Source organism: Pongo pygmaeus, chromosome 15 (assembly GCF_028885625.2).
Source record: "Pongo pygmaeus isolate AG05252 chromosome 15, NHGRI_mPonPyg2-v2.0_pri, whole genome shotgun sequence".
NCBI classification, from domain to species: domain Eukaryota; kingdom Metazoa; phylum Chordata; class Mammalia; order Primates; family Hominidae; genus Pongo; species Pongo pygmaeus.
Window position 1 is genome coordinate 19,883,437 of NC_072388.2, and position 15,807 is coordinate 19,899,243.

The window sequence follows — 15,807 nt, forward strand, 5'->3', positions numbered from 1 at the left end:
AATGCTTTTACACTGTTGGTGGGAGTGTAAATTAGTTCAACCATTGTGGAAGACAGTGTGGCAATTCCTCAGGGATCTAGAACCAGCAATACCATCTGATCCAGCAAGCCCCTTACTGGGTATATACCCAAAGGATTAGAAATCATTCTGCTATAAAAACACATGCACACATATGTTTATTGCAGCACTGTTCACAATAGCAAAGACTTGGAACCAACCCAAATGCCCATCAATGATAGACTGGATAAAGAAAATGTGGCACATATACACCATGGAATACTATGCAGCCACAAAAAAGGATGAGTTCATGTCCTTTGCAGGGACATGGATGAAGCTGGAAACCATAATTCTCAGCAAACTAACACAGGAACAGAAAACCAAACACTGCATGTTCTCACTCATAAGTGGGAGTTGAACAATGAGAACACATGGACACAGGGAGGGGAATATCATACACTGGGGCCTGTCAGTGGGAGGGGGGTTGGGGGAGGGATAGCATTAGGAGAAATACCTAATGTAGATGATGGGTTGATAGGTGCAGCAAACCACCATGGCACATGTATACCTACGTAACAAACCTGTACATTCTGCACATGTATCCCAGAACTTAAAGTAAAAAATAAATAAATAAATAAATAAATAAAAATAAATAAAATAAAAAGAAAGACAAGATATTTCAGAAAAATTCTTAGCATTGTCAACAATATATACAGTAGTGAGGAATAAAATGCGCACATAAAACAGTGGTTGTAATATGAAAATGTCTTCTAAGCATGACCAGTCTGGAATAGAACCTTCTCTTCATTCTCACTGCCTTCTGCTCCATGGCCTCTAACCCACTGAATGAACGTGGTGGTGTGTTACTCCTGGGGTCACTTCTAGAGCTCGTCTAACAACTATCGTTTCAAAGAGTCATTTCCAGAAGGCATTTGCTTTCTACGATTTTTTAAAAGAACAAATGGGAATTTACAAGACACGTGATTTTCTTTTCTTTTCTTTTTTTTTTTGAGATGGGAATTTCACTCTTGTTGCCCAGGCTGAAGTGCAATGGCAACATCTCGGTTCAGCGCAACCTCCGTCTCTTGGGTTCAAGCGATTCTCCTGCCTCAGCCTCCCCAGTAGCTGGGATTATAAGCATGTGCCACCTCGCCCGGCTAATTTTGTATTTTCAGTAGAGATGGGGTTTCCCCATGTTAGTCAGGCTGGTTTCGAACTGCGGACCTCGGGTGATCTACCCGCCTTGGCCTTCCAAAGTGCTGGGATTACAGGCGTGAGCCACCGCGCTCGGCTGACGTGTGATTTTCTAACTGTATTATAGGTCAGCAACCTTTTTAAATCTAGAATGGCTAGATGGAGCAAAAATTTTCTTTTAAAAGGTTGAGGGAAAAGTTGAGAGTAGCTTTTTCATATTATTTACCTGGGCCTTCTATAAAGGCCAGTAAATCCTCCCAAATGGTGGGAGGCATTTCCAATCCACCAAATGTGGTATGTGACTTCTCTCTTTGGATATTAAGTTCTGGTAGAACAAACAGCAACCACCCAATGGCCTGCTAACCACTCCACCGGTCCTTGTGGGGGCTCTGCTCACCTTCCAGGACCTTTTAGACCTTTGTGCATCATTTCTGGCATTTTTGGGAGGAGGTAAGGTCTTGTCTAACTGGGACAAAGTGGTCAGCCTGGGACCTGCATCTGTGCAACTCCATGGCATAATGAAGTCCCTGAGCTTGTGTCTCTAGGCCCACCTTCTTGGGTTCTCCAAACTACTGCAGCCCTCAGCGCCTTCTGGCGGCTGCCATTCTTCTCCCTCTGCCACATCCATTTCCTCCCAAAGGCACGGAATCCTCCGCAGCTCGGTGAGGGCTTCACCAAGGCTCAGCAGGATTTCTAAATGTTCTAAAGTGCTTTATAGCCCAGCGAGGTCTGGGCCCACAGAGGCTGCCACCATCAGCTCACTGAAGTGGGGAGGGAAGGAGGTTTGCAGGGCCCCAGTTCACCTGCCTCTCAGTGCGCTGCTTCTCACCACATTGTCTGCCTGAGCTCTAAATGTCTTTCTATTGAAAATCTTTGGATTGTTTTATGAGGAGACCGAAGACTACCTGGTGGCCATCAAGCAGATCATCCAGAGGCAAAACTCCTCATCTGAGGAATTCAGAAGTAATTATTAATCGACGTCCCTATTATCAAAAGCAGGCATCTAGTACCGGGCTTCTTTCCCAAAAATGTGTAAGTAACTAGAATTTCTATACATCTCTGGAATGCATGTATGTTGAAACTTATTGTGCAGCCCTTGCTGACATCAAAGCACCAAAACGTCTATAAATGTAATCATTTATCCTGACCTGGGTGGCTAATATGGTCCAAATTACCCTTAAGCTCCTGCTTTAAGGTTCATAAATGCTCCTAAGGAAAAATCCACCGTGGCTTGCTCAGTCCACTCTTGCTGAAGTGCCCTGCTGCACTCCTCTGCAGCATTGTTTCTAATAAAACTTTCCTTTTCAAACCCATACTGTTGTGGGTAAATTCTTCTTATTACCATGAGCCAATCACTTTCCGTTGCTGTGGTGCTGACACCTAGCCCAGCATTTCTGTTTGCCAGACTGACTCTTGACTGACAACACATCTGTATAAATTCAAGTCCTTGAAGCAGAGATTCTGAGGCTTGAAGTCAGACCATTTGAATAAATCTAGTATCAGTTGGGAATTTGCTTAAGCATTTTTTTCATTGATTACACAGTTCTACTGTATTTCACTCAAATCTACTGCTACAGTTCCTCTATGACATTCACCTCCTTTTGAAATCATGGTGATATGGCTTGGACCTGTGTCCCCACCCAAATCTCATGTTCAATTGTAATCCCCAGTGTTGCAGGTGGGGCCTGGTGGGAGGTGCTTGGATCACTGGGGTGAACCATTCATGAATGGCTTAGCACCATTCCCTTGGTTCTGTTCTTGAAATAGTGAGTGAGTTCTTGTGAGATCTGGTTGTTTAAAAGTGTGTGGCACCTTCCTGCCCTCTCTCTCTTGCTCCTGTTTCTGCCATTTAAGATGCCGTGCTTCAGCTTTGCCTTTCACCATGATTGGAAGCTTCCCGAGGCTCCCAGAAGCAGAAGCCTCTATGCTTCCTGTACAGCCTGCAGAACCATGAGCCAATTAAACCTCTTTTCTTTATAAATTACTGAGTCTCGGGTATCTATAGCAATGCAAGAATAGACTAATACACCTGGTGTGGAAAATAGATTCCCTCAAAAGAATGGAAGGTTGTTACAACACTAAGGACAAGGTTTCCATGGAAAAAGTAAAGAAAGGAATGTGAAACTGCTCACTGTATATTTCTGCTTAGACTTCAGGTAGAGTCAGTTAGATGAATGGGCCAAAAGAACCAGGAAAAGGAGGAAGATGCAGCTTGATCATAGAGATCTGACACAGGGTAAGAGGGAAAAGAAGGAGAGCCTTTGTATGGACCCAAATAATATTCAGATCTAAATTTTCTTCCCAAGTTTAGAGTTTGTTAATATTTACACCTTGCTGCAGGACCATGTAGCTGCTGTCTCTGAATTCATGGAGAGTGAATGTTCCAGGAAGCACAATGGAAGGCGTCCAGGTATGTTAGTGGGGCTGAGAGAAAATTGGCATCCTTCTTACCAAGTTTGTCCTGGGAACATCCAGAGATTTTTATTGTAAGTTGACTAAACAAGAATAGTGAGAGTAAACAGCAATTGTTTTAGCTACTGTGACTTCAGTACTACCATGAAAGGAGAATCTGTGAGGATTGGAGTTTTTTCCTCATGCTGATCCCAGAAGTGCTTCACTAATACCTTGTCTGTCTGCTTAGGTCAGTGTTCTCAAAGATTATTTTGTAAATGCATATAACACTGGCTGTATCACAAACGCCTGAAGAGATTTTTAACTTCCAGGACCTTGATTCTGAACATTTTGATTTTGTAACTGAAGAGATCTCCAAATCTCTATTTTAAAGATGATCACCAACTAACTCTTACCTGAAGAGAAGTGTCATCCTTGCTATGATTCTATACGTCAGCAGACGTGCCTCTACCAATCCTGGAAGCTGAGATGGGCTTATTCTTTGGTCTTTTGAGGCAAATCCAAACTATTTATGTATCTTATCCTGTGGTAAAAATAACTATTGGTCAATAGTATTGGTGGATGGACATATGTAGAGGGTATATAATCAAGGCTAAATTTCCATTAAAAGTTTAGTATCACAACACTTTGTCTCATGCACATAGGCCAGTCACATTATCTGGGAATCATTTCTTCTACAGGAGAAGAAAGTGATGCCAGATAATTTTGTAGGGATTTAATGACTTTAATTACTATATTTTTTCATTACTAAGAGTTATATATTCTTTATTTTTTAATCAATATATATACAAGATATAATTTCCTTTTTTCTTTGAAAAGAATTTATTAATTGGAATAAATTACAATTAATTTCTGTAATTGATGCCTTAAATGTGAAGCAATATGATATTTCAAGTAGTAGCAATTCCTCAACCAAAGACCATTCATTTATTCATGCATTTGTGTATTTAAGAAGTGTTTCCTAACCACCTGCTGAGTGTCTGACATTGTACTAGGTATGGGAATACAGCAGTGAAAAAAAGCTTAAGTCTCTGTCATCTCAAATAATCTACAAATAATTAAACATGTGCTACTGACGTTCCTCTGGTTTTATCCTAAAAATGTGCTAATATGATATTTTAATGGATCATGGGTTGGGCAAAGATGGCTAAATAAGAAAAGGTAAAATGAATTATTCTCAGAAATGCCATGGTATGAAAAGAACTTGCAAGTCAGACAGTGTGCTGTTAAAAAAAATAGAGTTATAAAAAAGACCAACTACTCTTTAGATATACAAAGAACTATCAGACAGCTAATAGGTGTCTTAGAAAAAAAAAAGCCAGAAATGAAGATACAGGATTGACTTTTGAAAGAACAGTTAACAATCCTTTGCGTTTAGGATCTTGCCCACAAGGGGGTGCATCTTCCTAACACATTCACATTTCCTGCTCACACTCATTTCTTCAGTGTGACCTTAACCTTTCCTCACACTAAGAAGACAAGACCCAAGGGCACCAGGGGGTCTAAAAATGAACTCTTCTCCAGGACTAGCGATTGCACTATTCTTAGTGTTTGGTAAGTAAAATGGCACTTAAAACTTAGAATCTTTTGTTCCATTATGTTGATGTAATCTGTAACCACAGTTTTCTCTAAGGGGTACAACTCAGATCATGTCTAAGGTAACTTGGTATAATTTATTTATTTTTTTTCAGGGGGAATCAATGGAGATTCAGTGGTCCAGACAGAAGGCCAAGTGCTCCTCTCTGAAGGGGATTCTTTGATTGTGAACTGCTCCTATGAAACCACACAGTACCCTTCCCTTTTCTGGTATGTCCAATATCCTGGAGAAGGTCCACAGCTCCTCCTGAAAGCCATGAAGGCCAATGACAAGGGAAGGAACAAAGGTTTTGAAGCCACATACCGAAAAGAAACCACTTCTTTCCACTTGGAGAAAGACTCAGTTCAAGAGTCAGACTCAGCGGTGTACTTCTGTGCTCTGAGTGACACAGTGACAGGGACTGCAGGGGGAGCTGAGCACAAACTCTGAGCAGCACGAGGGGCCTGGCTACTGAGTGTAAGCCACTGTGATCCACTCTGGTTAGGAACCAGGAACTACTCTACTATTGTTGCCCACCACTCACCCCAGGCACTCTTAGAGTGAAAGCCATTCAAATAAACTCTAAAACACCGTAGAATAACTAAAAGTAAAAATGCCTTACACCAGATGCTTTAACAATGAGAGTGAAAACAGAATGTCACCATAGTTCCTCAACCTTGTTCGAAATTTGTGATTTTAAAAGTATAAAACCTTGAGATAAATGAAATGGTCTAGCTGTTCATCCCTGTATAAAATGTAGCCTCCTGACCTTGTCTCAGGCCATCCAAGGAAATAGTATGCTTACAGACACAGCTGTGACAGATGAGGTTGCAAATGCTTAATGTATACCTGAATGGGGTATACATTCAGCTGGAGCAAGATGGGGTGATTTCTTAGGAAAGCTTCTGCCCAAGAAATAATAGGTTCTTAAAGAAAAAAAGAATTATAAATGGAAGAAGTCAAATTCTCCTTGTTTGCAGGTGATATGATTTTATATTTGGAAAAACATCAAGTTCATGTCCTTTGTAGGGACATGGATGAAATTGGAAATCATCATTCTCAGTAAACTATCGCAAGAACAAAAAACCAAACACCACATATTCTCACTCATAGGTGGGAATTGAACAATGAGAACACATGGACACAGGAAGGGGAACATCACACTCTGGGGACTGTTGTGGGGTGGGGGGATGGGGGAGGGATAGCATTGGGAGATATACCTAATGCTATATGACGAGTTAGTGGGTGCAGCGCACCAGCATGTCACATGTATACATATGTAACCAACCTGCACATTGTGCACATGTACTCTAAAACTTAAAGTATAATAATAATAAAAAAAAGAAAAAAAAGTCCCCTTTGCTGGATCTGCAACTGTATACTTAGAAAAGCAGTATCTAGTAAAAAATACTAGAATAAAAAAAAAGACTCCACAAAAAAACCTTAGAACTAAAAATTCAGTAAAGTTGCAAGATACAGAATCAACATACAAAAATCAGTAGCATTTCTGTATGTCAACAGTAAACAATCTGAAAAAGAAATAAAAAAGTAATCCCATTTATGATACCCATGAATAAAATTAAATAACTAGGGATTAACTTAACTGAAGAAGTGAAGATCTCTATAACGAAAAGTATAAAACACTGATGAAAGAAACTGAAGAGGACACCAAAAAAAACCACCATGTTCATGGATTGTAAGGATTAATATTAATAAAATGTCCATACTACCCCAAACAATCTACAGATTCAGTACAATCCCTATCAAAATACCAATGACATTCTTCACAGAAATAGAAAAAAAATCCTAAAATTTATATGGAACCACAAACCACAAAAGACCCAGAATAGCTAAAGTTATCCTAAACAAAAAGAACAAAACTGGAAGAATAACATTACCTGACTTTAAATTGTACTACAGAGCTATGGTAACCAAAGCAGCATGGTACTGGCATAAAATCAGATACATAGACCAATGGAACAGAATAGAGAACCCAGAAACAAATTCACATATCTACAGTGAACTAATTTTTGACAAAGGTGCCAAGAACATACAGTGGGGAAATGACAGTCTCTTCCATAAATGGTGCTGGGAAAACTGTATATCCATGTGCAGAAGGATGAAACTAGAACCCTGTCTTTCACCATATGCAAAAATAAAATCAAAATGGATTAAAGACTTAAATTTAAGATCACAAACTCTGGAACTACTAAAAGAAAACACTGGGAGAAATCTCCAGGACATTGGTCTGGGCAAACATTTCTTGAGCAATATCCCACAAGCTCAGGCAACCAAAGTAAAAAGGGGCAAATGTGATCACATCAAGTCAAAATACTCTACACAGCAAAGGATACAATCAACAAAGTGAAAAGACAATATACAGAGTGGTGAAAAATATTTGCAAACTACCCATCTGACAAGGGATTAATAACCAGAATATATGAGAAGCTCAAACAACTCTATAGGAAAAGATGAAATAATCTGATTAAAAAAACAGGCAAAAGATGTGCATAGACATTTCTCAAAAGAAGATGTACAAATTGTAAATGGGCATATGAAAAGCTTTTTGGCATCACTGACCATCAGAGAAATGCAAATCAAAACTAAAATGAGATAGCATCTCATCCCAGTTAAAATGTCTTATATCCAAAAGACAGGCAATAACAAATGCTGGTGAGGATGTGAGGAAAAGGGAACCCTCATACACTATTTATTGGAATATAAAATAATACAATCACTGTGGAGAACAGTTTTAGTTTCCTCAAAAAACTAAAAATAAAGCTACTATGTGATCCAGCTGGGTATATACCCAAAGAAAGGAAATTAGTATATCAAGGAGATATCTGTACCCCGGGTTTGTTGCAGCTCTGTTCACAATAGCTAAGATTTGGAAGCAACCTAAGTGTTCATCAACAGATGAATGGATAAAGAAAATGTGGTACATATACACAATAGTACCATTCAGCCATAAAAAAGAATGAGATTCTGTCATTTGCAACTACATGGATGAAACTGGAGATCATTATGCTAAGTGAAATAAGCCAGGCACAGAAAGACAAATATCACCTGTTCTTACTTATTTGTGGGATCTAAAAATCAAAGCAATTGAAATCAGTAACATAGAGAGTAGGAGGATGGTCTGAGGCTGCAAAGGTAGTGGGGTGGGAGGGGGAGATGGGGATGGTTAATGGGTACCAAAAATTAGAAAGAATAAGACCCACCATTTGATAGCACAACAGGATGACTATAGTCAATAATAATTGTACATTTAAAAATAACTAAAAGAGTGTAATTGAATTATTTGCAACACAAAGGATAAATGCTTGAAGAGAAGGACACCCTATTCTCCATGATGTGAGTAGTTCACATTGCATGCCTGTATCAAAACATCTCATGTACTCCGTGATATATACACCTAGCATGCACCTAAAAAAGTAAAAATAAAAATAAGTAAAAATTTAAAAATCATTAATTGAAAAAGAAAAATAAGAAATAATGGAGGAGGAGAGAGTAGAACATGTGACCACATATATGGAAAAAGAAGATGGAACATTTCTTATTTTCTATTTTGGGAAATTACATGACATGCATAGACTGGTTTTGCCCCAAAGATGAGACTAATCCCTAAAAAATACGACTCATGGCCAGGCATGGTGGCTCACGCCTGTAATCCCAGCATTTTGGCAGGCTGAGGTGGGTGGATTACCTGAGGTCAGGAGTTTGAGACCAGGTTGGTAAACCCCATCTCTACTACAAATACAAAAATTAGCTAGGCATGGCAGCGGTTGCCTGTAATCCCAGCTACTTGGGAGGCTGAGGCAAGAGAATCGCTTGAATTTGGGAGACAGAGGTTGCAGTGAGCCGAGACTGTGCCACTGCACTCCAGCCTGGGCAATAGAGTGATACTCTGTCACAAAAAAAAAAAAAAGACTCATGCCTAAAAGATACCTTGCTGAGATATTATGACACTAGAGACTTTTAGTTTCCATAATATCTCAGCAAGATGGCTTTCTCTCACTAAGACATTACTTAAGATGTATAGGTAGTGTTCAGGGTCTGGAAGATGAAAATTATTGAGATGAAACTTTTTCTATGTAGATTGGTGTGAGAAAGGAATCTTATAGCTTCCCCAATGTCTTTTAGCCATTTCTTCTACAGAAGGGGAGTAACAGATTGAGTGGTAGATGGTGGCCAGGGCTATGAGAAGATAAAGAGTGGCAAAAAGAATTTTGGGATTTAATTGCAGATATCTTGGCATCTTTGCTAACATTGGAGATTTTCTTTTGCTTGTCTATTGAAGGTGCTTAACACATATCAGTCAGTTTATTGACCCATAAGGAGTGCATTTTTGCTCATTATAAGGGTCCTTAAGCACAAAAAGTGAGAGTAAGGGGATGGTATGCAAGATCCCCTGTTTCACAGGCTACAAAGGAATGGAACTATTCAGATTACTGATATAATAATTGACACCGGGGGGAGGAGCCAAGATGGCCGAATAGGAACAGCTCCGGTCTACAGCTCCCAGCGCGAGTGACGCAGAAGACGGGTGATTTCTGCATTTCCATCTGAGGTACCGTGTTCATCTCACTAGGGAGTGCCAGACAGTGGGCGCAGGTCAGTGGGTGAGCGCACTGTGCACCAGCCGAAGCAGGGGCGAGGCATTGCCTCACTCGGGAAGCGCAAGGGGTCAGGGAGTTCCCCTTCCAGGCGTGACAGACGGCACCTGGAAAATCGGGCCACTCCTACCTGAATACTGTGCTTTTCCGACGGGCTTAGGAACCGGTGCCCCAGGAGAGTATAGCCCGCACCTGGCTCAGAGGGTCCTACGCCCACAGAGTCTCGCTGATTGCTAGCACAGCAGTCTGAGATCAAACAGCAAGTCGGCAGCGAGGCCGGGGGAGGGGCGCCCTCCATTGCCCAGGCTCGCTTAGGTAAACAAAGCAGCCTGGAAGCTTGAACTGGGTGGAGCCCACCACAGCTCAAGAAGGCCTGCCTGCCTCTGTAGGCTCCACCTCTGGGGGCAGGGCACAGACAAACAAAAAGACAGCAGTAACCTCTGCAGACTTAAATGTCCCTGTCTGACAGCTGTGAGGAGAGCAGTGGTTCTCCCAGCACGCAGCTGGAGATCTGAGAACCGGCTGACTGCCTCCTCAAGTGGGTTCCTGACCCCTGACCCCCGAGCAGCCTAACTGGGAGGCATCCCCCAGCAGGGGCAGACTGACACCTCACACGGCCGGCCAGGTACTCCAACAGACCTGCAGCTGAGGGTTCTGTCTGTTAGAAGGAAAACTAACAGAAAGGACATCCACACCAAAAACCCATCTGTACATCACCATCATCAAAGACCAAAAGTAGATAAAACCACAAAGATGGGGAAAAAACAGAGCAGAAAAACTGGAAACTCTAAAAACCAGAGTACCTCTCCTCCTCCAAAGGAACGCAGTTCCTCACCAGCAACGGAACAAAGCTGGACGGAGAATGACTTTGACGAGCTGAGAGAAGAAGGCTTCAGACGATCAAATTACTCCGAGCTACGGGAGGATATTCAAACCAAAGGCAAAGAAGTTGAAAACTTTGAAAAAAATTTAGATGAATGTATAACTAGAATAACCAATACAGAGAAGTGCTTAAAGGAGCTGATGGAGCTGAAAACCAAGGCTCGAGAACTACGTGAAGAATGCAGAAGCCTCAGGAGCCGATGCGATCAAATGGAAGAAAGGGTATCAGCCCTGGAAGATGAAATGAATGAAATGAAGCGAGAAGGGAAGTTTAGAGAAAAAAGAATAAAAAGAAATGAGCAAAGCCTCCAAGAAATGTGGGACTATGTGAAAAGACCAAATCTACGTCTGATTGGTGTACCTGAAAGTGACGGGGAGAATGGAAACAAGTTGGAAAACACTCTGCAGGATATTATCCAGGAGAACTTCCCCAATCTAGCAAGGCAGGCCAACATTCAGATTCAGGAAATACAGAGAATGCCACAAAGATACTCCTCGAGAAGAGCAACTCCAAGACACATAATTGTCAGATTCACCAAAGTTGAAATGAAGGAAAAAATGTTAAGGGCAGCCAGAGAGAAAGGTTGGGTTACCATCAAAGGGAAGCCCATCAGACTAACAGCGGATCTCTCGGCAGAAACCCTACAAGCCAGAAGAGAGTGGGGGCCAATATTCAACATTCTTAAAGAAAAGAATTTTCAACCCAGAATTTCATATCCTGCCAAACTAAGCTTCATAAGTGAAGGAGAAATAAAATACTTTACAGATAAGCAAATGCTGAGAGATTTTGTCACCACCAGGCCTGCCCTAAAAGAGCTCCTGAAGGAAGCGCTAAACATGGAAAGGCACAACCGGTACCAGCCACTGCAAAATCATACCGAAATGTAAAGACCATCGAGACTAGGAAGAGACTGCATCAACTAACGAGAAAAATATCCAGCTAACATCATAATGACAGGATCAGATTCACACATAACAATATTAACTTTAAATGTAAATGGACTAAATGCTCCAATTAAAAGACACAGACTGGCAAATTGGATAAAGACTCAAGACCCATCAGTGTGCTGTATTCAGGAAACCCATCTCACGTGCAGAGACACACATAGGCTCCAAATAAAAGGATGGAGGAAGATCTACCAAGCAAATGGAAAACAAAAAAAGGCAGGGGTTGCAATCCTAGTCTCCGATAAAACAGACTTTAAACCAACAAAGATCAAAAGAGACAAAGAAGGCCATTACATAATGGTAAAGGGATTAATTCAACAAGAAGAGCTAACTATCCTAAATATATATGCACCCAATACAGGAGCACCCAGATTCATAAAGCAAGTCCTGAGTGACCTACAAAGAGACTTAGACTCCCACACATTAATAATGGGAGGCTTTAACACCCCGCTGTCAACATTAGACAGATCAACGAGACAGAAAGTCAACAAGGATACCCAGGAATTGAACTCAGCTCTGCACCAAGCAGACCTAATAGACATCTACAGAACTCTCCACCCCAAATCAACAGAATATACATTTTTTTCAGCACCACACCACACCTATTCCAAAATTGACCATATACTTGGAAGTAAAGCTCTCCTCAATAAATGTAAAAGAACAGAAATTGTAACAAACTGTCTCTCAGATCACAGTGCAATCAAGCTAGAACTCAGGATTAAGAATCTCACTCAAAACTGCTCAACTACGTGGAAACTGAACAACCTGCTCCTGAATGACTACTGGGTACATAACGAAATGAAGGCAGAAATAAAGATGTTCTTTGAAACCAACGAGAACCAAGACACAACATACCAGAATCTCTGGGATGCATTCAAAGCAGTGTGTAGAGGGAAATTTATAGCACTAAATGCCCACAAGAGAAAGCAGGAAAGATCCAAAATTGACACCCTAACATCACAATTAAAAGAACTAGAAAAGCAAGAGCAAACACATTCAAAAGCTAGCAGAAGGCAAGAAATAACTAAAATCAGAGCAGAACTGAAGGAAATAGAGACACAAAAAACCCTTCAAAAAATCAATGAATCCAGGAGCTGGTTTTTTGAAAGGATCAACACAATTGATAGACTACTAGCAAGATTAATAAAGAAAAAAAGAGAGAAGAATCAAATAGATGCAATAAAAAATGATAAAGGGGATATCACCACCGATCCCACAGAAATACAAACTACCATCAGAGAATATTACAAACACCTCTATGCAAGTAAACTAGAAAATCTAGAAGAAATGGATAAATTCCTCAACACTTACACCCTCCCAAGACTAAACCCGGAAGAAGTTGAATCTCTGAATAGACCAATAACAGGAGCTGAAATTGTGGCAATAATCAATAGCTTACCAACCAAAAAAAGTCCAGGACCAGATGGGTTCACAGCCGAATTCTACCAGAGGTACAAGGAGGAACTGGTACCATTCCTTCTGAAACTATTCCAATCAATAGAAAAAGAGGGAATCCTCCCTAACTCATTTTATGAGGCCAGCATCATCCTGATACCAAAGCCTGGCAGAGACACAACAAAAAAAGAGAATTTTAGACCAATATCCTTGATGAACATTGATGCAAAAATCCTCAATAAGATACTGGCAAACAGAATCCAGCAGCACATCAAAAAGCTTATCCACCATGATCAAGTGGGCTTCATCCCTGGGATGCAAGGCTGGTTCAATATACGCAAATCAATAAATGTAATCCAGCATACAAACAGAACCAAAGACAAAAACCACATGATTATCTCAATAGATGCAGAAAAGGCCTTTGACAAAATTCAACAACCCTTCATGCAAAAAACTCTCAATAAATTAGGAATTGATGGGACGTATCTCAAAATAATAAGAGCTATTTATGACAAACCCACAGCCAATATCGTACTGAATGGGCAAAAACTGGAAGCATTCCCTTTGAAAACTGGCACAAGACAGGGATGCCCTCTCTCACCACTTCTATTCAACATAGTGTTGGAAGTTCTTGCCAGGGCAATTAGGCAGGAGAAGGAAATAAAGGGTATTCAATTAGGAAAAGAGGGAGTCAAATTGTCCTTGTTTGCAGATGACATAATAGTATATCTAGAAAACCCCATTGTCTCAGCCCAAAATCTCCTGAAGCTGATAAGCAACTTCAGCAAAGTCTCAGGATACAAAATCAATGTGCAAAAATCACAAGCATTCTTATACATCAATAACAGACAAACAGAGAGCCAAATCATGAGTGAACTCCCATTCACAATTGCTTCAAAGAGAATAAAATACCTAGGAATCCAACTTACAAGGGATGTGAAAGACCTCTTCAAGGAGAACTACAAACCACTGCTCAAGGAAATAAAAGAGGATACAAACAAATGGAAGAATATTCCATGCTCATGGGTAGGAAGAATCAATATCATGAAAATGGCCATCCTTCCCAAGGTAATTTACAGATTCAATGCCATCCCCATCAAGCTACCAATGACTTTCTTCACAGAATTGGAAAAAACTACTTTAAAGTTCATATGGAACCAAAAAAGAGCCCGCATTGCCAAGTCAATCCTAAGCCAAAAGAACAAAGCTGGAGGCATCACACTACCTGACTTCAAACTATACTACAAGGCTACAGTAACCAAAACAGCATGGTACTGGTACCAAAACAGAGATATAGATCAATGGAACAGAACAGAGCTGTCAGAAATAATGCCACATATCTACAAGTATCTGATCTTTGACAAACCTGACAAAAACAAGAAATGGGGAAAGGATTCCCTATTTAATAAATGGTGCTGGGAAAACTGGCTAGCCATAGGTAGAAAGCTGAAACTGGATCCCTTCCTTACACCTTATACAAAAATCAATTCAAGATGGATTAAAGACTTAAATGTTAGACCTAAAACCATAAAAACCCTAGAAGAAAACCTAGGCATTACCATTCAAGACATAGGCATGGGCAAGGACTTCATGTCTAAAACACCAAAAGCAATGGCAACAAAAGCCAAAATTGACAAATGGGATCTAATTAAACTAAAGAGCTTCTGCACAGCAAAGGAAACTACCATCAGAGTGAACAGGCAACCTACAAAATAGGAGAAAATTTTCGCAACCAACTCATCTGACAAAGGGCTAATATCCAGAATCTACAATGAACTCCAACAAATTTACAAGAAAAAAACAAAGAACCCCATCAAAAAGTGGGCGAAGGACATGAACAGACACTTCTCAAAAGAAGACATTTATGCAGCCAAAAAACACATGAAAAAATGCTCACCATCACTGGCCATCAGAGAAATGCAAATCAAAACCACAATGAGATACCATCTCACACCAGTTAGAATGGCAATCATTCAAAAGTCAGGAAACAACAGGTGCTGGAGAGGATGTGGAGAAATAGGAACACTTTTACACTGTTGGTGGGACTGTAAACTAGTTCAACCCTTGTGGAAGGCAGTGTGGCGATTCCTCAGGGATCTAGAATTAGAAATTCCATTCGACCCAGCCATCCCATTACTGGGTATATACCCAAAGGACTATAAATCATGCTGCTATAAAGACACATGCACACGTATGTTTATTGCCGCATTATTCACAATAGCAAAGACTTGGAACCAACCCAAATGTCCAACAATGATAGACTGGATTAAGAAAATGTGGCACATATACACCATGGAATACTATGCAGCCATAAAAAATGATGAGTTCACGTCCTTTGTAGGGACATGGATGAAACTGGAAATCATCATTCTCAGTAAACTATCGCAAGAACAAAAAACCAAACACCGCATATTCTCACTCATAGGTGGGAATTGAACAATGAGAACACATGGACACAGGAAGGGGAACATCACACTTCGGGGACTGTTGTGGGGTGGGGGGAGGGGGGAGGGATAGCATTGGGAGATATACCTAATGCTAGATGACAAGTTGGTGGGTGCAGCGCACCAGCATGGCACATGTATACATATGTAACTTACCTGCACATTGCGCACATGTACCATAAAACCTAAAGTATAATAATGATAATAATAATAATAATAAAAGAAAAAAAAATAATTGACACCGAAGATACCCTGGCTTTGACGCTTTCATTTTTCATGATCACCCTGCTTTAGTTTCTCTCTTCCCTTTTAATTTTATTCCAGAGGCCTCAATTTAGATTTT

At 40.5% G+C, this 15,807-nt stretch overlaps 1 gene segment (V, D, J or C); it reads left to right on the forward strand.

Annotated features, from left to right (window-relative positions):
* The first annotated feature begins 5,092 nt into the window (after positions 1–5,092).
* LOC129013222 (T cell receptor alpha variable 9-1-like) lies at positions 5,093–5,629 on the forward strand. The segment is given in 2 exon segments: positions 5,093–5,157; positions 5,295–5,629. Coding segments are annotated over 2 exon segments (381 nt in total).
* The last annotated feature ends 10,178 nt before the right edge of the window (positions 5,630–15,807 follow it).